Source organism: Vulpes lagopus, chromosome 3 (genome assembly GCF_018345385.1).
Source record: "Vulpes lagopus strain Blue_001 chromosome 3, ASM1834538v1, whole genome shotgun sequence".
In the NCBI taxonomy this organism is placed as follows: Eukaryota; Metazoa; Chordata; class Mammalia; order Carnivora; family Canidae; genus Vulpes; species Vulpes lagopus.
In genome coordinates, this window is record NC_054826.1 from 158,331,542 (window position 1) to 158,356,460 (window position 24,919).

Below are 24,919 nucleotides of genomic sequence, written 5' to 3' on the forward strand. Positions count from 1 at the left end.
AGAGCCTGAGGTAGTCACCACATGACCCTTTATAGTAAAAATGTGTTGAATAAAATGCGCAGAGGTCAAGAAGGATAACTAAAAAGTGTTAACTGGAACTGGCAATAGATCCCCAGTGACCTGGATAATGGCTTTTTTTGGAATGGTAAATTAGAAACTAGATTTTGGTTGCCAGGCTCATCAAAGTGTTTTTTCCTGACTCCACAGCTTGCTAGCAGTGCAGTCTTGGGAAGTGTCTTAACTTCCATGAGCTTCAATGTCGTCCGCTGTCAACTGGGGTAAACGGAGCTACCTTCTTGAGTTTCTGTAAGGATTAGCAATAATGCACGTAAACCATAAAACACAGTGTCCGGTTTATAGCAGGTCCTCAATAAATGCAAGCTCCTGTGGCATCTAATCTGCTGTCCCCCAAATTATTGTTCCTTTATGGGTAGTGCCTTTTTACTTTTAATATTTTTGCCTTCCGTTCTCTGATGTTTTACATTATGTGCCAAATCTCTGCCAGAGACAGACACAAAACTGTTTCCAACCCCAGTACTCTAACCCTCTCACCTTATTCTACTTTTCCTTTTCTCATAGAACTTACCATGTCTCACATCTAGAGAATTCACTAATTTACCATGTTGATTGTTTAGTGTCTGTCTTTTCTACTAGAATGTAAGCTTCTTGCCTACTTTTTTTTTTTTTTAACATATTTTCAGTACCTAAACAGTACCTGGCATACAGTAGGGGCTCAATTAGTAGTTGCTGAATGACTAAATGAAAAAAAAAAAGAACAAGTGAAGAATTTTGTTTTTGTTGTTGTTTTTATCCTGCTCAGGACTGGATGTGCTCCTTCCAATGGGGGATTTGTGTTATTTCTCATCTCTGTAAAATTCTCAACTATTATCTGTTGAAATAATAAAATAAATCAAGTAATAAATCAAAGGGAGCCTCTGCTCCATCCCCCTATTTTCTCCCGGAACTCTTTTTTTTTTTTTTAAGATTTTATTTATTTATTCATGAGACATGCACAGAGAGAGGCAGAGACACAGGCAGAGGGAGAAGGAGCTCCCTGTTGGGAGCCCGATGTGGGACTCGATCCCAGGACCTTGGGATCATGACCTGAGCCAAAGGCAGCCGCTCAACTGCTGAGCCACCCAGGTGCCCCTCTCCCGGAACTCCTTTTTGAATTTTTTTGAATATGTCAGCCCAGTCAACCTATCCTCAGTGACTCCCGAGTTATTTCTTACATTTGACAACTGTTTAAGCTTTCTGGTTTATTCTAAGTCAATTTCCTCAGCTCTGTCATTTTAGTCTCTTTTCAGCTGTGTCTAGCCTACTGTTCAAACTGTTAACGGAATTTCTATTTCAATGACAATATTTTTTGTGCCTAGAATTTCTATGTCTTTCCTTTTCCTTCCTGCCTCTTCCTTCCCATTCTTTCCTGTGTTCGAATTTCATCTACAGCTCTTGCTAGCTGTGTAACCTTGAATGGTTTCATGGTTTCTTCTTATCTTCACTTTATCTTCTTGAATATTTTAAGTATTCCTATACTGAAATTTCTTTCAGGCTTTCCTGTTCTCTCTAGTTCTTGGGGTGTGAAACCTTCCATTTTTAAATCAGCTGGATATCTAGTAATGCTTCATTTCTTTATGCAGTCTGTCATTTTGGATCATGAGCTCCCCTTCAACTGAAAGTGTTTGGAATTTGCCTTTTCTAGGGCCTTGGGAGTTAGCAACTGAAAAGGCTCCTAAAATGTATCACTGAATGGCCCGTCTTTGGAGGCTGAGTTAGGAGGCAGTATGGTGCAGATGTGCGGAAATGTGCCTTAAGTTCTCCTCCCCACTGTGAACTTATTTTTGCAACTGTGGGCAAATTACTCTTTGTGTCTTTATATTCTTATCTATAAAATAAAGATCACAATTCTTATTTCCTAGAGATGTTGTAAGGAATTAGCGAGAGAATAAAACTAAGGAACTTGGCACAATGTTCAGTATGTATTAAATGTTAATAAATGCTAAAACTATTATAAATACACAGGACCTATTTATCACTTGTCAATATTTTCTCCTTGCTTTTAAAAAAACTTTTTAAAAAGATTTTATTTATTTATTCATGAGAGACACAGGGAGAGAGACAGAGACACAGGCAGAGGGAGAAGCAGGCTCCCCATGGGGAGCCTGATGCGGAACTCGATTCCGGGACCCCAGGATCGACACGTCCTGAGCCCAAGGCAGATGCCCAACCACTGAACCACACAGGCACCCCCCTCCTTGCTTTTTAATATAAAAGAAGAAACCTAGTGCTCAGGAAAATAGCTTCCTTCTTGTTTTATATGATTTTATTTATTTATTTGAGAGAGAGAGAGAGAGCATGAGAGAGCTTGCATGTAAGAGCATCAGCAGTGTGGAGGGGCAGAGGGGGAAGGAGAAGCAGGTTCCTCACTGGGTGCAGAGCCCCACTTGGAGCTCGATCCCAGGATCCTGGGATCATGACCTGAGCCCAAGGCAGACGCTTAACCGACTGAGCCATCCAGGTGCCCCTGGAAAATAGCTTCTGAATATGACTATGAAATGGATAGCCAGCCATTACATTTAGACACTGGTTAGATCTCTCGGCTTTATTTGTGACATATGTTAGTTGAAGATGGGGGAAAAAACCCTCAAGAACACGTTGACTTGGCTTTCAGCACTCACAGAAGGAGCACTGATGAGCAGTAGAAGGAAGTTTCAGACATTATCCTCTTTTTCAACAAAAAGCCTAATTAAAAGTTGGATCATTTGCCAACTACTTTATATTATTAAAATACAGCAGGAGGGAGAGTTCTTCTGCTGACAGGAAAATGACCTAGATAAATTTCCCTAGTTTTGTTAAAATAGAAAATATTTTTGACTTCTTGACTGTGTTGTCATTGGTCATTAGTCCTTTTCAGAAATAGAAAAGCAGAATTCTGGATCTGTAACTGGTACTCTGTAAATACTGTTGGTTCATTTTCAGAAAGGGATAGAGAGACGCAGGCAAATTCTCGGACAAGAGAACCTCATATTTCTCCATTTCCTTCTCATGTAACTTAAACCACAAACCTTTCCTTAATTAATTGCTGTTTTGGAACTGTGGGGAAGATGGGGCTGAAAGTCAGTGAGTAAAGGCTATAGGCCAGTGTGATCTATCAGGGAATATGCTGTTACCTGTAAATGCCTCAAAAATGATTTATAATTCTAATTTTCATACAACATTTACAAAGGCTAAAATGAAAAACATTTAAATAGAGAGATATTTCTAGATTTTAGTTACCTGATCTTCATAATCAGAGCCTGTATCAATGGTCTCTCCAGTATCCAACATCATTGAAGGATCAAGGTCACCGGAACCTAAGATTAGAAAAGAAAAGATTACCTGGGGAAGGTGGTGTGTATATGTTTCTAAAGCAAACTACCTCCCATTAGATTCCCATATTGTTCTGAGGGTTACATTTAATTCACAAATGTCTTTATATTCTTCTCTTCTGCTGGGCACCATGTTTGGGCTCCCAGATAGAAAACACAGATACTCTAGACAGTGTCCGGCCTTAAGAAGAAGACAGCCTTGGGGAGGAGACTGATTTGTCAACAGCAAGTTTCAGAAACCAAAATAAAGAGCTACTAATTCTGACTAGTAGTGGGAGTGATGATGGCAGTAAGAATTAAGCACAAGGGATGCATCGATGAGCCTGAGTTTGAGGGTAAGGTTGGATGGTCCAGGAGGAGCAGTGGTTTAGGGGTGTAGTAGTAAATGAGATAGAAGGAACACTGTGAGCTAAGTATGGAGTAGTAGGAGAGGAGCAAGGAAGTTCCAGAAATAAGTGGGGCCGAGTTTGCTCACTCCATGAAAACTGACAATTTTTTCCTCCAGCCTTTGGGCCACTTTAGTCCCTGATGATATGAAGAATCTGGTTAACTTAATATATTAATAGAGAGCTCACCCCCCAACCCCCCCCCCCCGCCCTCGTACTACAGGTTACATTAATTTGCTTATCCATTAATCCTCCAGGCTCAAACTTAAACCGGTAATTTTCATAATGGGGCTCCTGCAGCACACCTGATTTATCATTCTTGTTTAATGACTCTTTCCTCCTGGGAAATACATACCACCTAACTAGCCAGAAAGAGAATTCAGTGCTGCTCATAAAATGCCATACATCCCTGTGAAGAAACAAATCACTCGGCATTTCATTGTACGTAGACTTGTCTCTGCCAAAGAATTCTTGGTCAGAAGACACAATGAATAATGTTTAATGAAGGCAGATTTTTTAAAAAAGATTTTATTTATTCATGAGAGAGACAGAGAGAGAGGCAGAGACATAGGCGGAGGGAGAAGCAGGGTCCCTGTGGGGAGCCTGATGTGGGACTCAATCCCAGGACCCTGGGATCATGCCCTGAGCCAAAGGCAGATGCTCAACCACTGAGCCACCCAGGTGTCCCACTGAAGGCAGATTTTTACAAAAATGTCAAGCATCTCACATGCTTCTCAGATACAGACCTCCCCCAGAGAGGCTGCTTTCAGACTTTCTTTCAAAGAGAGATTCAAGGTGTGTCCTCACACAGTCTTTTCTCATCTCTTCTCTTCTTTTTTTTTCTACTCATCATTACCCCTACTGTATATCAAATCAACTAAGGACTAGCCCACTGTCATACTAAGTACTAAGCAGTGACACCCTTGTTTTTGTGTATCTTTATAATTTTTGTAAAGGATGACAAAATTTTTCAGAATGGAGATACTTGACCCATCAAAGAAATTTGGAAAAGTAACTAACTGTGCAGTTGCCACATATGGTTGCAAGGTGTGCAGAGCACAACTCTGGGTGATGCCATCATGTCACGAGAGCAACAGCGCTTGCCAAGTCCATTGTCAATAAGGTAGCTGGCAGAAAGCAGTGGGGAAGACAGTGCACCACACGCTATCAACAAGGTGAGACTAGAGGGGTCACTTGCAAACTTAAATTTTATATATAATTTAAAAAAGTAGTGGCACCATATGCAATTTTTCTATCTTTGTGCTTTTTCTGTTTTTCAAATAAGAAATTGTATAAGGTTTATGGGAGGGCCAAAATATTTGATTGTCTTGAAGCTCATTTTGGGATCAGTTTGCACTTAGGTGTTGTGGGGCAGTCCAGATGTCAGAAGTAAACGTGTATTTTTCCATTATAGGCCCATGGAGGTTTTAGAACCCGTATTTCACAGAATACCGCCCCCTCATTTTAGAAAAGAAGAAAATGAGTTTTGCAGAAGTTAGACAACCTGGGCTAGATCCTACAGGAAGTAAGTGAGATCAAAGACAGAAGTCATAACTCCCATTTCTCCCAACACATCCTAATCCTGCCCACTCCGAATTCGAAGCGAGAGCAACCCAAGCAGCTTTATGAATATGATCGTTCATTACAATACCCTACGGGACAGGAGTTGGAGGAATTTGCCATCTCTTCCACATTCTGAGAAAGTGAGTAACAGTGGATGATGAGGCGTGTCACCAGGTGGCTGCGGGAATGGAAGAACCAGATGTGGAATCAAGGAGTGTCAATCGATGCTCCTTTCTGGGTGGTTGCTATTGACAGCATCAGTAAAGGTAATGCAAATTTTATTGAGCTTTCATTATTTCCCTAATATGGATATTACCCACCACTGACTTGTAAAAATGGTGACAGGTACTTGGATTCAAACGATACAGCTGTGCTTGGAGTGATTCATGTGGAATGAGCAATGTGATCTGAACACAAACACTTATTAAACCTACGGCCACTTTTATAGTTCCTGTGTCCTACTTACTGTGTTCAATTAGAAACTGTTTTTAAAAAAGTACAAATTTTGAAGGGCTCTCAACCTGGTTAACAGATATTATGCATTAATATTTGAACTGGAGCAAGATGGCTAGAAAACTATCTATCAGCAATGGTAGAAAGAAGAGATCTTTGTTTAAGGAAAAAGAAAAAAAAAACCTCTTAAAAAAAACAACTCCTGCTTACAGAGAAGAAGAGACTGGCTTTCCTAATAAAATACTTTTAACAGAAATTTTATTGTATCATTAAAGGATGGAATTTCTTGACACGTTGTTGCTCTTGGCAACAGTACTAATAAATCAGAGGAAGCCATAGACAATGGATATCATTATCAGCTCAGAGAGTGATTGAATGGCTTTCATTTTCTTTTAGCATCGGTTGCTTGGTTTGCTGAAAATGGGGCCGTTAATAACCATCTAAGGTTTGACATACAAAAGAGGGAGGTAAATATAGATATATGTACACATTTTTGCCTTCTTTCATTGAACAATTTAACACAGAAAACACCCGGGATGATCTCTTTACTCAAAAAGGACAGCAAATTTAGGGCATTCTGGAAAAGTGATAGTATAGCTTTCACTTCCCCCTATTTTGAATTTCTCAATTTCTTTCAGATTTAAAAATATTCCTTCTATAGATACAGAACTGAAATAGAATCCCCCAGGGAGCACTCTGTGTCACCAGGTTCAGATGTAGAATGGTCTTCAGAAAGATTATTTTCAGGTTGTCTCCTCAAGTTTAAGTGGGAAGATGGGACGCCTGGGTGGCTCAGTGGTTGAGCGTCTGCCTTCAGCCCAAGATGTGATCATAGAGACCCAGGATTGAGTCCCGCGTAGGGCTCCCTGCATGGGGCCTGCTTCTCCCTCTGCCTGTGTCTCTGCCTTTCTCTCCGTGTCTCTCATGAATAAATAAATAAAATCTTTAAAAATAAAAAGTTTAAGTGGGAAGATGGTACAAATTCACTCTCGAGGTACTGGGAGGCTAACCATGTTGCCTTCTGGGACAACGTTACAGACTTTTGTCCTCCTAGTGGCTCTTCAATTGGAAGTTTTAGGAAGGTCCTCCTTTCACTTGGAGTCCCAGATAAAGAAGCACACCTGCAAGGCGGGGCTTCCTGGGCAGGGAAGGGTCTGCAGATAAAGCTCCTCTAAGGCATCACCTGCCCCCCTGAGGAAAGCAGTCTCTCCCTGTCCTGTCCCTTCTGCTAAACTGTGAGCAGCTTTAGGTGGCGTATTGTATTTCACCTCTACATATAAGAGCAAAGCTTAGAAGTTTAATCCATTTGCTACACATATGCTGAATAACTGAAAGATGCGTTAAAGGGACACTGACATTTTGCTTTTGCACATCTTGACCTTCTCCATTCTCTCCGCAAACATCACATCCCTCCTAAGTGCCTCCGCTGTGAGGCGCAGAGAACCCCACTCCCATTCCGGGAGGCAGGGAAAGTCTTAGTAACAGTCTGCATTGGAATTCCTTTGGAAAGAGCATTGTGTTTCTTCGGGAAAATATCTGGACGGTAGTTGGGCCTAGAAGGTGAGCTCCTTAAGGGAGCTGGTGTTGGGACAGTTCTGGGAGAGACGAGCAGGAGTGATTTTGCAGTTACTCCAGGGCAGGGGAGGGGCAGGAAGGAAAAGAGAGAGGGCAAAGAGAGAGGCAGAGAGGAGGAGAGGCTGTGAGGCCACGTGCTCAGACAAGTGGCCAGTTGAGGTGACCAGCTGGGTGGAAGAGGGCTTCGGCGGTGTCTCCTACGAGATTCACACTGCGTCTCAAACACCCACACATACCCTCCATCCTCGTGAAGTCCTGCACGCTAATAAAGGCCAGAGATTTTTAACAAACAGCCCTCTACCTGGTGATGTCATCACAACTGTTATCCACACCCGGAGGAAAAGTACAGGGGACTCTGCTGGGGTCTGATCTATTCTGGGCTGGGGGCTGCGCACGCCTCCTGGGGCAAATCACATTCAAACTGAGATACAAAATGGGATCAGGTGAAGGAGGGGTTGGGGGTGAGACTGTCGAGGGGATGCCTGGTTGTATTTTGCTGGGGAGGCAGGGTGGTCAGAGCTGCATTCGGTGAGGTTCCCCACCGCAGCAACAGGATTGAGCAGATGGGAGAGGCCAGGGGGGAAGGAAGAGGCTGGCAAAGAACGACAGAGCCCTGGCAGGTGCAGAGGGGATAAAGAAGAGGACTCCTAAGGTGTCCCTGAGGAATGATGATTGGCGTGGGCCGTGAGACCGTGGACATTTCTTTGCCTGACTCCCTTCTTCATAGAGAGAAGCTGCATGATCTCACTTGTATGTGGAATCTAAAAACAAGTACACTGAAGCAGAGAGTAGGGCGGTGGTTGCCATGGCATGTGGGTGGGGAAAATGGGGAGCTGTTGGCCAAACGGTGCAAGGTTACGGTCACGTAGGATGAATAAGTCTAGGGATGCAATACATAGCCTGGTGACGATAGTTAATAACACCGTATTAAGTACTGGAAAGTTGCTGAAAGCATAGATTTTGGGGGTTCTCATCACACACAGAAAAATGCTGACTATGAGAAGAGAAGAGATGCCAGTCAGTAGTCATTTCTCCATGTACGTGCATGCCAAGTCACCATGGTGCACCTCTTAGATATATGGAATTTTTATTTAAAAAACTTAATAGAAAGCCATTCCCATGGAGGTGATATGGGAGCTGTGGGGCAGCTGAGATTCTGCAAAGACAGTGTCCAGAGAGAAGAGAAGGGAAGACTAGAGGGACAAAACCCCAGGGGCTGACAATCCACGGAGCAGTGGCCGGGGACATGGCCCGTTTAACTGGGTGAGTCAGCAGCATTTACAAGCCTGGAGAGTTCCCCTACAGATGCAGGCTTCTGTTTTCTCTTGAAAGAGAGAAAGACCCAGCAACAACTGGCCCATTCCTTAATGGCAACCATACCATAAGGCTTCGGAGTGGCTGCCTCCTGTAGGGGAGACATCGTGAGTTTCCAGTTTACCACGTCCCCCCCTCGCTCACTGCATCACCAAGGGCTGCTATACATAGAACAGGCTTATTTTAAGGCTGGAGAGGACTCAGCTTGTAGGGGAGCTTGTGGGAGTTGAGGCTGTGAGCAGACTCCTCTGTTCAGAAGTCTTGGAATATAGAGAGGAAAGATGAGGTCCCTGGAAACTTCTGCTATGGGGCAGGTGCTGTGCACTCTGAGGACACAGCACCTGCTCTCAGGCTGTTTACTGCTAGCATGGAAGCTGGCACAGCTGCAGCCCTACAGGCCGAGGCCACTTTGGAGAAATGCCCCTAGAGAGCCACAAAGTGTCAGGTATTCTAAAGAAGGCAGCTTAGAGGACGTGGAGAAAAAGAAACACTCACATTGTTGGTGGGAAAGCAAAGTGGTGCAGCCACTGTGGAAAACAGCATGGAGCTTCCTCAAAAAATTAAGAAAAGCGAACTACTATATCATCCAGTAATTCTCCTACTGGGTATTTACCCAAAGAATACAAAAATGCTCATTTTAAAAGTCATATGCACCCCTGTGTTTATTGCAGCATTATGTACAATAATCAAATTAGGTAAGCAGCCCCGGGCCCACTGAGAGATGAATGAATAAAGAAGACATGGTATATATGTGCCATGGAACATTATGCAGCCACAAAAAAGAATGAAATCTTGCCGTTTGCAACAACATGGGTGGGTCTAAAGAGTAAAATGCTACCTGAAATCAGTCAGAGGAAAGACAAATATACAATTTCACTCACATGTGGAATTTAAGAAACAAAAAACAGGGTCTTAGCTATAATAAGCTCATGGTTACCAGAGGGGAAGTGGGTGGGGAAATGGATGAAAGAGGTGAAGGATGGGGAGAGTACACCCACCGTGATCCGCACTGAGTAGGGTACAGAATTGTTGAATCACTCTATCATACACTGATGCTAATATAACACTGTATCTTAACTATACTGGAACTAAAATTAAAATAAATAAATTAAAAACAAACCAGCTCCTTCACTCCACTGTCCTAGCAAACCAAGGATACCGAGCAGTTAGATATTTGTTGTTAGAGATCTAAGTGAATGTTCTAAATAAAAGATGGACTTACAAGCACAGATATCACAGCAGTTTCCAGAGCAGCACACACTGGTCTATATGCTCCTACATGCTTCTCAGTATCCCATCTTTCCCTGCAATAGGCCACCTTATTGTAGCTGTGGCTGGAAAACCAGCCAGGTGGGGTTACATTGTTCCCCGGGCTCGGTGGAGCTGCCCAGAGAGACCACTGCTTTGCCTTTCTTTTCATTCTGCCTTTCTTTGAAGCTACTCTTAAGGTGCTTCAAATCAAATATGGTCAAGCCTTTTAAAAGTTTAGCCTTTTTCTTTACGGTCCAGAAATTTTTTGGCCTTGATCCACTGAGGTCATTACCAAGAAGAAAGGTCAGGACTGGGACAAAGATTTAAGAGTCACTGGACACCTGAGTGGCTCGGAGGTTGAGAGTCTGCCTTTGGCTCAGGGTCTGATCCTGGGATCCGGGACCGAGTCCCACATCGGGCTCCCTGTGCGGAGCCTGCTTTTCCCTCTGCCTGTGTCTCTGCCTCTCTGTGTGTCTCTCATGAATAAGTAAATAAATCTTAAAAAAAAAAAGAGAGAGAGAGAGAGAGAGAGAGTCATCCACATGGAATGGAGAGTTGAGACCGTGAGGGACAATGAGTTGATCAGAGTCAGAGAGCAAAAGAGAGTGAGAGAAGGGTCAGGGACCGCCTAGATAGGGAGTGTGATGGCCCTGCGCTGCTCCCCAGCATCAAATTTCCAGGTGTGAGTTCTTAGGAAGGGAAGGCACAAAGCCAAAACGGGAGCTGTGGGTTGGGATGGGAGTAGCTACCAGGCAGAAGGGGAGACTTTTCCAATGGGGTGCAGCAAAGACAAGTATGAGTTAGGGGGTCCTGGAGGGACTGTAACTTTTCATTGCTGCACGAAGAATGAGCTAGATTAGATTTTTTCAATTATAGTAACATAGGTCCTGTGCGTCAGTGTCGCACAGGACCTGCCTGCTAATCTACTTGTGCAGGGACTGGAAGAAAAGCATTAACTCTAAAGGCCAGATGGATATTCTTTCTTTTCTGTTTTGTATCTTTATTTATTGTAAAGCTCGGACGGTGTCATCCTTAAAACATTATAGCAGACTGTCGAGCTCCAGACACTTGGCAGGTGGTCAGGCCATACTGTTGCCTGAAGGACAAAGTGACTTACCTGCTGCAGCTTCTTTGTTTGGGAATAACTTGCTGTCAACTGCCATGCTGATGTCATAGAACACCTCATCTTCGTCTCGGTCAGCGTCAAACTGGGCGAAATCAGGACAAGTTGGGAACAAGAGAAGACAGAAATTAGTTCATTTCCAAATATAAAGAGCATGCATCACCATTGTATTGCTAATGAAGCAGGTCAACAGGAATTAAAGCCCTTGAATCTTCAACAGACACTTAGAGAGCTTTTCAGCCTAGATCACATATCAGAGAAGGATATTGGGGAATAAGTGTACAGTCAATCACTTATGCTTAAGAAAAATGGGTACAATTCTCTTACTTTATAAAGCAAGCTTTAGAAAAAATGATAATTGAAATTTACCTTGTGCCTTCTGGCTCTTAGAGTTTTGTTTTTAATTAAAAGAACCATGAAAATACATAGTTCTAAACAATAGGAGGGGATTTTCTAATGTACTGTTAAAAAAGAGAAGGAGCCCCCAAACCAAATTTTAGTTGCTTCACTAGATACTATAAATACTATATGATAGATGTAGTCTGTAGACATTAGAGACTTGATGTAAATTATAGATTTAAACATTTTACCATTCTTTAAAATTCCAAAAATTTAAATATTAAACAAATGTGGTTATATTTGTAAGTCCTGTATGTCCCAGGTTGTGCAGTGGTTTTTAAAAAATACATGCTGGGATCCCTGGGTGGCGCAGCGGTTTGGCGCCTGCCTTTGGCCCAGGGCGCGATCCTGGAGACCCCAGATCAAATCCCATGTCGGGCTCCTGGTGCATGGAGCCTGCTTCTCCCTCTGCCTATGTCTCTGCCTCTCTCTTTCTCTCTCTCTCTCTCTCTCTGTGTGACTATCATAAATAAATAAAAATTAAAAAAAATCTTCTAAAAAAAATACATGCTTATCTCTTTAGTTTTTAGAAAGAACTTTGCTGAATTATAATAAACATATAATAAATTGTATATACTTAAAGTGTACAAGTTGGTACGTTTTGACGTCTTCATCTGTATACCCGTGAAACCATCATAAAAATCAAAATAGTGAACATAACTATCACCCTCAAAAGTTTCCTTGTGCCCCCTGAGAATGAATCCCTTTCTCCCGCCCCTCTACCTGGTAATCATTGATCCTACATTTCTCTAAGTGTAGATTATTTTGCATTCTCTAGAATTTCAGATGCAAGGATTTATATAGCATTGAATTTTTTAGTCTGGATTCTTTCACCCAGCCCAGTTATTCTGAGAGTCATCAATGTTGTATCCATCATTCATCCCTTTTCATTGCTGAGTAGTATTCTCCTGTATGCATATACTGTTAAATTCATCCTGAGTTTATGTCTGTCTTTCAGCTCAGACATTATAATTTTCATCTCTAGATGTCTGATTTGAGTCTTTAAAAAATCTATGTCTCTATTTAAGGTTTTGAATATCTGAAATACAATTATAACTTTTAATGTCCTTTGCTAATTCTAACATCTGGTGTTTCTTTGCATGTTTGGTAGTTTTTATTGGATGCCAGGCATCATCATTTTGACTGTGTTGGGTGTTAGATATTTTTGTAGCCCTATAAATATTCTTGTGCTTTGTTCTAGAATGCAGTTCAGTTACTTGGAAACAACTTGATCCTTTCAGATTTTGGTTTTAAGACTTGTTGGGCTAACCAAAAAATTGCTAGAACTGATACACAAATTCAGTAAAGTTGCAGGATGCAAAATCAACATGCAGAAATCTGTTGCATTTCTATACATCAATATACATCTGTTGCAATTTCTATACATCAAGGAAGAAGAATCAAGGAATCAATCCCATTTACAATTGCATAAAGAACCACAAGATACCTAGGAATAAACCTAACCAAATAGGTAAAAGATCTGTACTCTGAAAACTGTAAAATACTGATGAAAGAAATGTCATCATTAGAGATGACACAAAGAAGTGAAAAAACATTACATGCTCATGGATTGGAAGAACAAATATTATTAAAATGTTTATATTATCCAAAGCACTCAACACATTTAATGCAATCCCTATCAAAATATCAGCATTTTTCGCAGAGCTAGAATAATCCTAAAGTTTGTATGGAACCACAAAAGACTCTGAATAGCCAAAGCAATCTTGAAAAAAGCAAAGCAAAGTTGGAAGCATCACGATTCCAGAGTTCACTATTACAAAGCCATAGTGATCAAGATGGTAATGGTACTGGCACAAATACAGACACATAGATCAATGGAACAGAATAGGAAATCCAGAAATGAACCCACAACTATATGGGTAATTAATCTTCAACAAAGTAGGAAAGAGTATCTAATGGATAAAAGCCTCTTCAACAAATGGTGTTGGGAAAATTGTTGAGTGACACACAGAAGAATAAAACTGGACCACTTTCTTACACCATTAATAAGAATAAATTCAAAATGTATGAAAGACCTAAATGTGAGATGAAACCATCAAAATCCTAGGGGGCAACGCAGGCAGTAACCTCTTTGACATCAACTGTAGCAACTTCTTACTAGATGGGTCTCTGGAGGCAAGGAGAACAAAAGCAAAAATAAACTATTGGGACTTCATCAAAGTAAAAACTTCTGCACAGTGAGGGAAGCAATCAATACAACTAAAAGGCAACCTACAGAATGGGAGAAGGTATTTACAAATGACATATATGATAAAGGATTAGTACCCCAAATATATAAAGAACATCAAACTCAATACCCACAAAACAAATAATCCAGTTAAGAATTGGGCAGAAGAGATGAATAGACATTTTTTCCAAGGACATTCAGATGGCTAACAGACCTACTCAAAGATGCTCATCATCACTCATCATCAGGGAAATAGAAATAAAAACTACAGTGAGATATTACACCAGTCAAAATGACTAAAATTAACAACACAGAAGGCCATAGGTGTTGGCAAGGATGCGGAGAAAGAGGAATCCTATTACACTGTTGGTGGCAATGCAAACTGGTGCGGCCACTTTGGAGAACAGTATGGAGGTTCCTCAAAAAAGTTAAAAATAGATCTACCCTATGATCCAGCAATTGTACCACTAGCTATTCAGCTGAAAGATACAAAAATACAGATTTGAAGGGGTATATGCACCTCAATGTTTATAGCAGCATTATCAACAATAGCCAAATTATGGAAAGAGCCCAAGTGTCCATCAACTGATGAATGGATAACAAAGATGTGGTGCTGGGGTGCTTGGGTGGCTCAGTCAGTTAAACATCTGCCTTCAGCTCAGGTCATGATCTCAAAGTCCTAGGATTGAGCCCTGCATTGGGGCTCCCTGCTTCTCCCTCTTCCTCTGCTCCTCTCCTTGCTCATATTCTCCCTCTCTCTCTCTCAAATAAATAAGATCTTTAAAAAAAGATGTGGTTTGCATATATATATATATATAATGGAATATTACTCAGCCATAAAAAAGAATGCAATCTTGGCATTTGCAACGGCATGGTTAGAACTAGAGGGTGTCATGCCAAGTGGAGTAAGTCAGTAAGAGAAAGACAAATACCACTTGATTTCACTCCTCTGAGTGAACACGTGGGGGGTGGGATAAAAAGAATCAGACTGTTAACTATAGAGAACAAACTGATGATTACCAGAGGGGAGGTGGAGGGGGATGGGGAGATAAGGGATGGGTGTGCTCCTTAATGGAGTGCATTCCTGTTGTGATGAGCACCGAGTAATGTATGTGAGTGATGAGTCACTAAATTCTCCACCTGAAACTAGTGTTGCACTGTATGTTAACTAACTGGAATTTAAATAAAAAACTTGAAAAAAAAAAAAAAAGACTTGTTGAGTTGGACCAGAGCATTGTTAAGTATACAGCCAATCATTCCCTACTGTGGAGGCAAGACTCTTCAAAGTACTGTACCTAGTACCTGGTGAATTAAGTAGTTTTCTAGTCCAGTTGGTAGAAAAGAAAAAGCACTATTTCAAGCCTGGTATAGCACTAGCTAATCTTTTCGGGTGGTTTCCTCTCAGATTTGGGTAGTTTGCTTACGTGCATGCATTGCTTAGCACTGGGCTGACTATTGGAGGGGAGCCCACATCTCTGCTCTGTCCTCTGCCCTCTAGTCACCTTGGGCTCTTAGACTCTCAGCTGTGTCTGCTCAACCCAGGGGGTCCCCAAATTTCCACGAGGCTTCCTTCTTTTTGCTCCATACCTGGGAACTCCCCAGGCACGCTGCATTTGTTTCTTAGGGAATCACCTTATTGCTTGAGGGAAGGTGTCTGGAAAATTGTTTTTTAAAATATTTTCTTTGGGGGGCACTTGGGTGGCCCAGTGGGTTAAGCATCTGCCTTCGGCTCAGGTCATGATCCCACGGTCCTGGCATGGAGCCCAGCATTGGGCTTCCTGCTCAGGGGCGGGGAGCCTGCTTCTCCCTCTGCACCTCCTCTCTGCTTATGATCTCTCTCTCACACTCTCTTTGTCTCTCTTTCAAATAAATAAATAAAATCTTTAAAAATATGTCTCTTTCTTTTCTTTTGTTTGTTTCACATGGGAGGGGAAGAAAATCCAGTCTCCTCCATCTGGGTCAGAAGTCTCAATTCTTTAGCTTTGAATCTTAATTATTATCTTGAAGGTATTTAAGAAGATTTACACAATTTATTCCTTCATATTCTCCTACTGAAACATTTCACCCTTCTTGGTGAGGGAAATCGTGGAAGCCTAAATTAGAAAGTTATTTCCTTAGCTCCTCTTAGCGCTAAAGCACATCTGAACGGTGCTTCAAAGTGCTTTCACCATGTCACCGGCCCATGGGACAGAAAGGTGAGGCAGACAGTTTTCTTCTATTTCACAGGTGAGGAAGGATCTACTTAGCGATGTCATGACTTTCTCGAGTCAAACAGCTAGTAAGCAGCGCTGGGACTTGAACTTAGGGTGACTGACACTTTGTGTCCTGCAGATACCATCACAGTAAGACCAATATAGCCCTTCTGCTCAAATGGGTGTTATAACACAGCCCTTTGCATCTAAAAGCAAGACGAGACTTAGGGCCGCTACAAGGAGACCAAGAAGGCCACGGAGTCATCTCGGTGCGCTGTTCCTCACACCCATGTATGCTGTGGCTGGGCTTTTTTTCTCTCAAAATATTTATTAGCTGTCATCAGTAAGGAGTAACATGTACTAAGGAGGGATTTTGTCTTCATTTTTTTCTTGCACTTTGGGATCTAGGGTGGCAGCCCTGTCATTTCATAAATAAAAGAGCACAAGTGTATGTTTTAGCTTGGGATCCCTAGAAAACAGAGCCTGAGGCAAAAACATAGGTTTGCAGTTTACTGGAGTGTGTGTGTGTGTGTGTGTGTGTGTGTGTGTGTGTAATCCCAGGGCAGTAAGTGTGAGGAAAAAAGAAAAGGCAGAGAATAAAGGAAAACAAATGCAAGGTAGTACATTCCTTTTTCACAAGAAAATACAGCTGGTAGCTTGGTCTCTAGAAAGGCTAAATATGGGCAGCCCGGGTGGCTCAGCGGTTTAGCGCTGCCTTCGGCCCAGGGCATGACCCTGGAGACCCGGGATCGAGACCCACGTCAGGCTCCCTGCATGGAGCCTGCTTCTCCCTCTGCCTGTCTCTGCCTCTCTCTCTCTGTGTCTCTCATGAATAAATAAATAAAATCTTAAAACAAAAAAAAGAAAGACTAAACGGACACTCTACATCTCAGAACAGTCTGATGGGGGAGGACAGGAGAGGTATTTATATTCCAGTTCCTTTCAGTTTCCTTCCTTCCTTCCTTCCTTCCTTCCTTCCTTCCTTCCTTCCTTCCTTCCTTCCTTCCTTCCTTCCTCTTTCCTTTCTTTCTTAGAGAGAGAGAGTGCAAACGAGAATGTAGGAGCATGAGAAGGGGGAGGGGACGAGGCAGAGGGAGAAGCCAACTCTCTGCTGAGCGTGGAGCCGGACTTGGGGCTTGATTCCAGGGCCCTGGGGTCATGACCTGAGCTGAAGGCAGATGTTTAACCTACTGAGCCACCCAGGCTGCTTCCTGTCTTTCACTGGCCCAGGCTTTACCTCGGAGGAGTTAAATACCCTCTAATTCTGGGTTGTGCTGTCTAGCCCTTGGAGAGGACACGGAGAAGCCTAAGCACCCCCTCACCCCCCTCTCCCCATCCCCCCCCACCATGGGGAGCAGCACAGCATCTGAATCTAGAAGTGCTGAAAGGAGCCAGAGCAGCTGTAGGCCTGGTCTGGTTGGGCCTGGGTGCTGTCTCTGTGGAGGCCTCCACCGTGGTGGGGATGATGAAGCCCAGCCTTCAGCCCTGAAGGGGCTGCTCGGCTGTCAGCAATGCTGGACCTCCAGGGCAGTGGTGGACAGGGCTCTCTGTTTGATAAGCAGCCAAGGCCTGGCACATATATGAGTCCAGGAGGCTTAAAACTGGGCTCAGCTTAAAACGCCACTGGAACTTGGTTTGAGTTTCTGCTTCCCTGTGGAGTCGCTGTCTGGCTTTGAGCAACTTATTCCCCCCGTCTTAGCACCTACACAACAGGATTGCTGCAAGGACTGAGGAGATGGTATATATTTAACACACAGCACAGAGCCCGGCATAAAGTGCAGTCCTTCTTTTTTCTCCCTCTGTGACTACCTAGGTCTGAGGGACTATAACTCCTAGATCTTTGATTGCTTCTGTATTTTGGAGACACACACACATACACAGACACATGCTTTTTTTTTTTTTTTTTTTTTTTTGTAACTTGGGGATTGTGGAATAAGGAATACAAGAGATTTTGAGGCTTTCTAGGAGATACTCTATCGTCTGATTTGAACAAAGGTATGTTTGGTTCTAGCACAGACTTAAAGGATTGTCTGATTGTCCAAGCCAGAAGGCAAACTGCAAAACGTAAAACACCACTCACAAAAACATTCAACAAATACTTGCTGAGTAAGTACGACACGCTGGGCAGACCCCATCTGCTAAGGGTTTGGATGATGAACACAGACCGTGAGTGAGGAAGGAAGATGACACCCGCATAACCAGCTCTGCTCTGGATTTTGCAGATGCTGCCGAAGCCCATCTACTCCTGCATTAGCATCACAAAATTGAACCCAGACTGCTTCATTTTCTGTAACCCCGCACTTGTACGACACCAGGACCAGCCTGAGACCCGCCTCTACATTCTTTGAGCCGACAATGCAGCATAAAGACCTTGGAGAGCATTGTGATTTGGTCCCATCAGAACAATCCAACCTAATTGGCCAAGATTTCTGCAAAATGGTAACAGTCAGTGTTGGAGAGGTTGTGGGTGTGGGAAGAGGAGAACCGACTTTTAAATCATCAAATCTTTTACTTACTTGATTTTGCACAGACATTAATGGTTCTCAACCAGAAGAAATTTTGTCCCACCCCCTCTGTCCCCCACCCCGACAACAGGCAATGTTGGGAGATGTTTTTGGTTGTCGCAGCAGGCAGGGGAGACACAGCTGGCCAGGGAGGCCAGGACAGCCCCTTCCTAACACAGCACTATCCAGTCCGAATGTCGGTAGTGCCAAAGCTGAGAAACCGTAACTTCACCTGGTTATTCTCAGCTTTTGGGTTTCTAAACAAGTATTCTGAAACTCAGGTAGTGATGATTTTTCCTTTTTTTTTTTTTCTCCTCCTTTTTAAGGAAAAAGGTTTTGAGCTGCAAGAACCCGGGCTGTTAACTTCAAAATGCAAAGCACAGCAGAAGTGACGATGCTGCAGGGGCAGTAGGGAGAGGGTGATGGAAGCTCTAGGAAGGAAAGTTCATTTCCATCCCACAGGTCGGACACAAGCGTCCCCGGGGCAGCCGGAGTCACGCAGCACTAGAGCAGGTGCTGTCCGAGGTTGCTCCTGGCTCTGCTGGTCTGTGATGAGATGGGCAACTTTATCTTTCCTGCCACTGATACCCGGTCTGGCAATCTTAACAAAACTCTGTTCTTAATCTGAGGGAAAGGACTTACCCGGGACATGGTGTGCATCATCTGTTTAAGGTCACTTAATATAAGAGGGCTGGGAAGGTCAACTGGAGGCTTCAAAATGAAATGCTTACCAAATTGCCCAGTTCACTCGCAACGCATGTTTTAATTTGAATAACGAATGTTGGAACCACTTTGAAAATTGTACAAAATCTCTCATAAATAAATAAATAAAATATTAAAAAAAAAAAAAGGGCAGCCCGGGTGGCTCAGTGGTGTAGTGCCGCTGTCAGCTCAGGGCCTGATCCTGGAGACCTGGGATCGAGTCCCACATCGGGCTCCCTGCATGGAGCCTTGCTTCTCCCCCTGCCTGTGTCTCTGCCTCTCTTTCTCTCTGTGTCTCTCATAAATAAATAAATAAAATATTTTTTTAAAAAAGAAAGAAAATTGTATAAAACCTAGCCGAATTAGGAGAGGAAGTTATGGCAGGGGAAGGAGAAGCAGTGCCGTGTGAGGAGAAAGTGGCAGTGATGGTTTGCCCTTCTGATGGCAGACGTGAGTTTTTGGTTTTGTTTCCTTTGGGCTCTGATTTCCAGGCTGCAGTGGGCTGCCCAAATCTTCTCCATGGAGACAGGGCCTTCCTCATTTCTCCGCTCTGCTAGGTAGGAATGTTATGTTTACAAAATGCCTCTAAATGGACTCAACGGGAGAACACCAGCTCAATTTCTCTTTCCCGGTTGCACCTTTATTAAGTTTAGATCCATCTCCTACTCTTTCTCTGCTTAAGTTTGAGGAGGAAATAAATGGGGTCTGTTATTAGTATTATCTCAGTTTTATATATCCCATAAGTGTCATTCTCTGTGCATCAAGCTGGCTTCCCGAATTATTCACTTCTCCTTGGTTTCCTGCAAGGGATTTCAATTAAGCATGGTCTTCACCAATGGTTTTTGTCATTTGCTGCTGGAGAGCCCCCAACATGCAGATAACTGACCCTTCACATCTTCTCTTGTATTGTGTTTTGAGACTTCCTTCTACATGATTGATTGGGTGGCGTCCTCCTCACAGGGATTGTGTTTTTCTCCAACAAAAATGGGATATTGCATTAAAATAATAATAATTTAAAGACCTGTGGTAACTGGAGTGAAATCTGTAGTTATCAGTGATGGAGTGATGACAGTTTATATTACTCTGCAGAGCTGTGTTGCTAAAGCTTCATAATTAATCACAGAATCTGAAAGAAAGTACCTACATGGATTGTGTGGGGGTGGGGGGGGGTGCAGGTAGGACAATATTCTGTCTGAGAAAGCCAGATCAGTCCCATTTTGATGACCAGAAAGAACTCGGTGGTATGGCCCTGCTGAACCGGGATGTGTAGAACATATTTCTTAACAGAATGAAATAAGGGGGGAAACGTGAGAAGGTAGATCTAAAAACGGACATGATTGGTATGCAAAGTGATGAGTGTAGAACACTGGAAAGCTGTGGATATCTGAGAAAAAGACTCTTCTCAGCTTTTTGTATAGAATCTTCAATTCACTGGATATTCAGATCATAGGCAGCATCTGGAAAATTTTGATGGGAATAAGTCAACACAATAAAGAGATTCCAGAGAAGACTGTTGCAATATTTATGAAGTGTTTTAAAAAGAAGTTTCTTCCCAAACTTGAAATCTTAATGAAATAATGACTGACTTGTCCTGCTATAATAGAGACTTAGAAAAGGAGACTAAGAATTTTGATTACTCTTATTACACTTGAAGCTCAGGGATTATTTTTAGAATCTACATCAGCTCTCAAGAACCAATCTACAAAGGCCCAGGTACAGTTACCATTTTTGAGCACTTACTATGTGCCATTCACTGTTAGAGCTTTTTAAGTACATGTTTGTCATTCAGTCCCTACAATATTATTATAAAAGGGGTATTATTTTTTATTTATATTCAATTAATGAACATGCAGTATATGATTAGTTTCAGAGGGAGAGGTCAGTGATTCATCAGTCTTTTTTTTTTTTTGAAAGATTTTATTTGTTTATTCATGAGAGACACACAGAGTCAGAGACACAGGCAGAGGGAGAAGCAGGCTCCCACCGGGGAGCTTGATGCGGGACTTGATCCCAGGACCATGGGATCACGCCCTGAGCCGAGGGCGGATGCTCAACCACTGAGCCACCCAGGTGCCCCCCCTCATCAGTCTTCCATAATAACCAGTGCTCATTATATCATGTGCCCTCCTTAATGTCCATCACCCAGTTACCTAAAGGGGTATCATTATCTCCATATTCGAAAACTAGGTCTCAGGGAGATTAAACAACTTGTCCAAGGTCACGCAGGTGGTAGAGCCAGGCTCTGAATCCACATCTGTCTACATCAAACTATGAGCCCCACCACACACCAAGGCTGTGAGGATCAGCTCTCTGCTCCATGGGCAGACTTAACCTTAGCTGGGCATTTGCAGAACAAATCAAAGCCTTTAGAGGGATTCTTAGGACAGGCCTCTAGGAATCCGCAGAAGCCAAGCCAAGCCATGTCCAGAGCCAATATACTCAAGCATTCTTGATCTTATTCCCTATTTTCAGACCATTCTTGGTGGTTTTACTTGTCTGAATGATGGGTCTACCCTACCAGGTGGCTGTAGCTGTTGGCAGGAGGACATGCAGGCTGGCCAGGAGCACTGGAAGGAGCAAGGACAGCCAAAGTTGACTGCAACAGATAGATGCCTATCCAGCTCCTAAAAGAGCTCTCCTGGGGGACCCTTAACTTTCACCTAACAATTTCACAGAGACACCGGCTACTGCTCCACAGTCCTCTTTGTCTACTGTTGACTCCAACTGCGTCTTCTATAGCAGCCTTCTAAAATGTCTTTCTGCAAAGAGCCCTGCCTTAACTCATCTAGCATGGATTCTATGTCTCTTTTCAACCCAACTCAAGTCCTCCCTAAAGAGTATGCCTACCCTTCTTCTAAGAGCCTCTTTGGGGTTGGAGAGATTTCTGACATGGGTCCATGTCTGGTCTGGTGTGTTGGGAGAAGACGCTCTGCTTCTGTTCCAGGGCTCCATTGACCAGTACCCCGGGCCTGGCCTGGCTCAAACCCTCCTCCCCACATCCCATCCAGGGCTTCAGCTCTGCCTCTGACTGACAGGCAGCTTTCCAGACTACTTTCCTAGAGCTCCTTGCTCTGGCTGTCTTATCAGGGGATGGTGGACAAGTCCGTAACACTCTTAATAAGAGGGGAGAGGCTAAGCCTTCAGTCATGCAGGAGGTTGCTGATGAGAGAGGATGCCCAAGCATGAAGAATCCAAGTCAGTGGTGGGAACTGGGTCTGGAACAATTTTTGAGCTAAAGGGTGTGTGACTGTAGTAGCTAATTATTAAATTTTGTAGGCTCAGATAGAACCCAGAGCAGACTGATCAATGTCCAAATCATAAGTAGATAACAAATGCCAAGATCCTCCTCATTGACCTATACATACTATGATGGGACACTTTTAAAATTAAGTTGCTGCACGTGGCATCTAAAAAAAAAAAGCTGAACTCAGAGAAACAGAGAAGAGAATGGTGGTTGCCAGGGCCTGAGGGGCAGGGGCAATGGGGAGATGTCAGTCAAAGAATACAGACTCCCAGGTAGAAGATGAATGAGTTCTGGGGATCTTATATTCAGGATGGTGATCACAGTCAACAATACTGTATTATATACATGAAAGTTGTTAAGAGTAGATCTTTGGCGTTCTCACTACACACACATGCACAGATGGTAATTATGTGAAATGATGGATGTGTTAACTAATCTGATCGTGGAAATCATTTCACAACATACACATGTATCAAATCATCACTTTATATTCTTGAAACTTACACAATGTTATATGTCAATGACAGCTCAAGCTAGAAAAAAAAAAGGAAAACCAAATCGAGTTGCTGACGAAAGCACATAACAGCTATATACAACAAATCTATTGTTTGTTCACAAAGAAACCGGCTCCTGCTCCACAGTCCTCTTTGTCTACTGCACATAGCTGCACGATAGGAGTCTGGTCTACAATGAGTGTGTCTTGTCTATTTTCCATTGTATTCATCTTTCTATAACAGGTTTTTCTCATAGGATTTTGCTCCTTATTGGTGCAAATATATTGTTTGCTGTATATACAACAAAACATTGTTTCTCACTCAAAACTTAAGATACAGATCTACAGCCCCGAAAATAGGTTGATATAAGGGATTTTGTCACATAAGCAAAGCTTTAGAGCATATATTGGAATGAACAGGGATCCTGTCCAATCTCTTACACTGCAAACATGATGTAATTCAATTCAATAAAGATTTATTGAGTACCTACTTCATGCCAGGTATGTGCTGGGCACTGAAGATGCATGGAGGGAAAAATAGATCATGTTAGCTTTCCTGTAATTATTAAGGCACCAATAAGGAGCAAAATCCTATGAGAAAAACCTGTTATAGAAAGATGAATACAATGGAAAATAGACAAGAGACACTCATTGTAGACCAGACTCCTATCGTGCAGCTGCTAATTTTTCTCCACTGCGCCTTGCGAGGCTCTGAGCCCGGCAGTTAGGCAGCAAATACTCGTCAAACTGAATTATCCAGAAAATTCAATGATTAAAATACCCTTTCCCTTCCTGTTCTCTCTTCTTTCTCTCTCCTCCCAGCATTCCAGCAATCCGAGGTTTTATCAAACTACAAGGTGGTGGGATAGAGATTTAAACCTCTGCCAAGAAAGCTTCCAAACTAAAGAAGCCGGTTAGGAGTCTCAGAAGTCAAGTTTCAGCCTCCTGTGACATTTGGTACCTTTCCTAATTACAGGCTCCATTCTCCCCAGAGCTCAAGTGTCTCCTGCTGCCGAGTCCTAAGTGGTACCCTGGGAGCCTGAAAAAACCACTGTGCTCATGCCTGAGCGCCAGATGTGTGACTAGGAGCTAATTTGGGCCCTGGGAAGATCAGACTCACTGTGGTTTCTTATATTTACTTATTTTTCTTTCCTTCCTTTCTTCTTCTTGAGATTCTTCGTTCTTTTATTTTTCCAAATTTTCTCTCTAGTAGTGTTGACCTTAACTTCCAAGGCCAAATATGATCAGTTCATAATCGTGTGGGAGACACAGGAGGAGGCCAAATGGCATCAAAGTGGTTCAGCTTAGAAAATGAAAAGCGGAGGGAAATGCATCTTGTGTCATAAGCATAGGACATTACGGTGAAACACATTGCTTACAAGTAGGAAAGAAGTTAAAATTTTATATCAAGTTCTTTTGAAGGTCATACACATGTTCTATGTTACCAGTATGGAGAGACTGTCTTTCTCTTTACAAATTTCTTTGGAATTACACTTAACATTTACAGAAACATATTTTGGGGGAATAGTCAACAGTCATCATGGATCATCACATAGCTCTTAGAAGAATCCTGCTAATATTTCCCCTTGCTGGAGATGTGAGCATGAAGTAAGTGTGACTTGGGGAAAATAATTAAATTCAGTCAAATATGGCAGTCTCTGCCCTCATGGAGAGCAAGGTCTACATTGAGAATATGATAAGTAAATAATTAATGACAGTTCTGTTTGGGAAGGGCTGTGATGGGGGCACACGTGGGGTGCCCTGGGCAAGTGGCAGTGTGGGGGTTGAGGAGCTTGAGTCAGGAGTCAAGGTCTGAACAGGTGAGCCTAGGTAAAATGAAGAGAGGAAGGGAATGGCATTCCAAGGACAGGGAACAGCAGTGGAAAGGGATTAAAGGCATAATTTCTTTGAAGAAAATGAGGGTGACATTGGTCTTGAGATCTTGGGATGCACCTTCTGAGAGGGTTTCTTTTTTGTTTCCTGAAGTTATTTGGAGGCCCTCTTGTGTTCTGGGGTCTGGTAGCTGTTTCCTCGACCAGAAATCCCTGGACATGGACATGTGGTAAGTGTGTTGGGGTGCTGTGTACCCAGGAACATGATGGCTGAGCTCATGTTCAGGACAGTCCTTACCATCTATTGAGCCCTTGCTCTATGCTACACAACG

The 24,919-nt window shown here is 42.8% G+C and overlaps 1 protein-coding gene across 2 annotated transcripts in view; it reads right to left on the bottom strand.

Annotated features, from left to right (window-relative positions):
* The window catches only part of AK5 (adenylate kinase 5), a 233,552-nt gene that overhangs the window by 99,652 nt on the left and 108,981 nt on the right, over window positions 1-24,919 (bottom strand). For both annotated transcript variants that reach the window (XM_041747046.1, XM_041747045.1), the window contains exons 7-8: window positions 11,028-11,118; window positions 3,277-3,353 (exon numbers count right to left, since the gene is read on the bottom strand). In XM_041747046.1, the coding sequence (XP_041602980.1) occupies window positions 3,277-3,353; window positions 11,028-11,118 (168 nt within the window). The remainder of the gene's footprint in view (window positions 1-3,276; window positions 3,354-11,027; window positions 11,119-24,919) is intronic.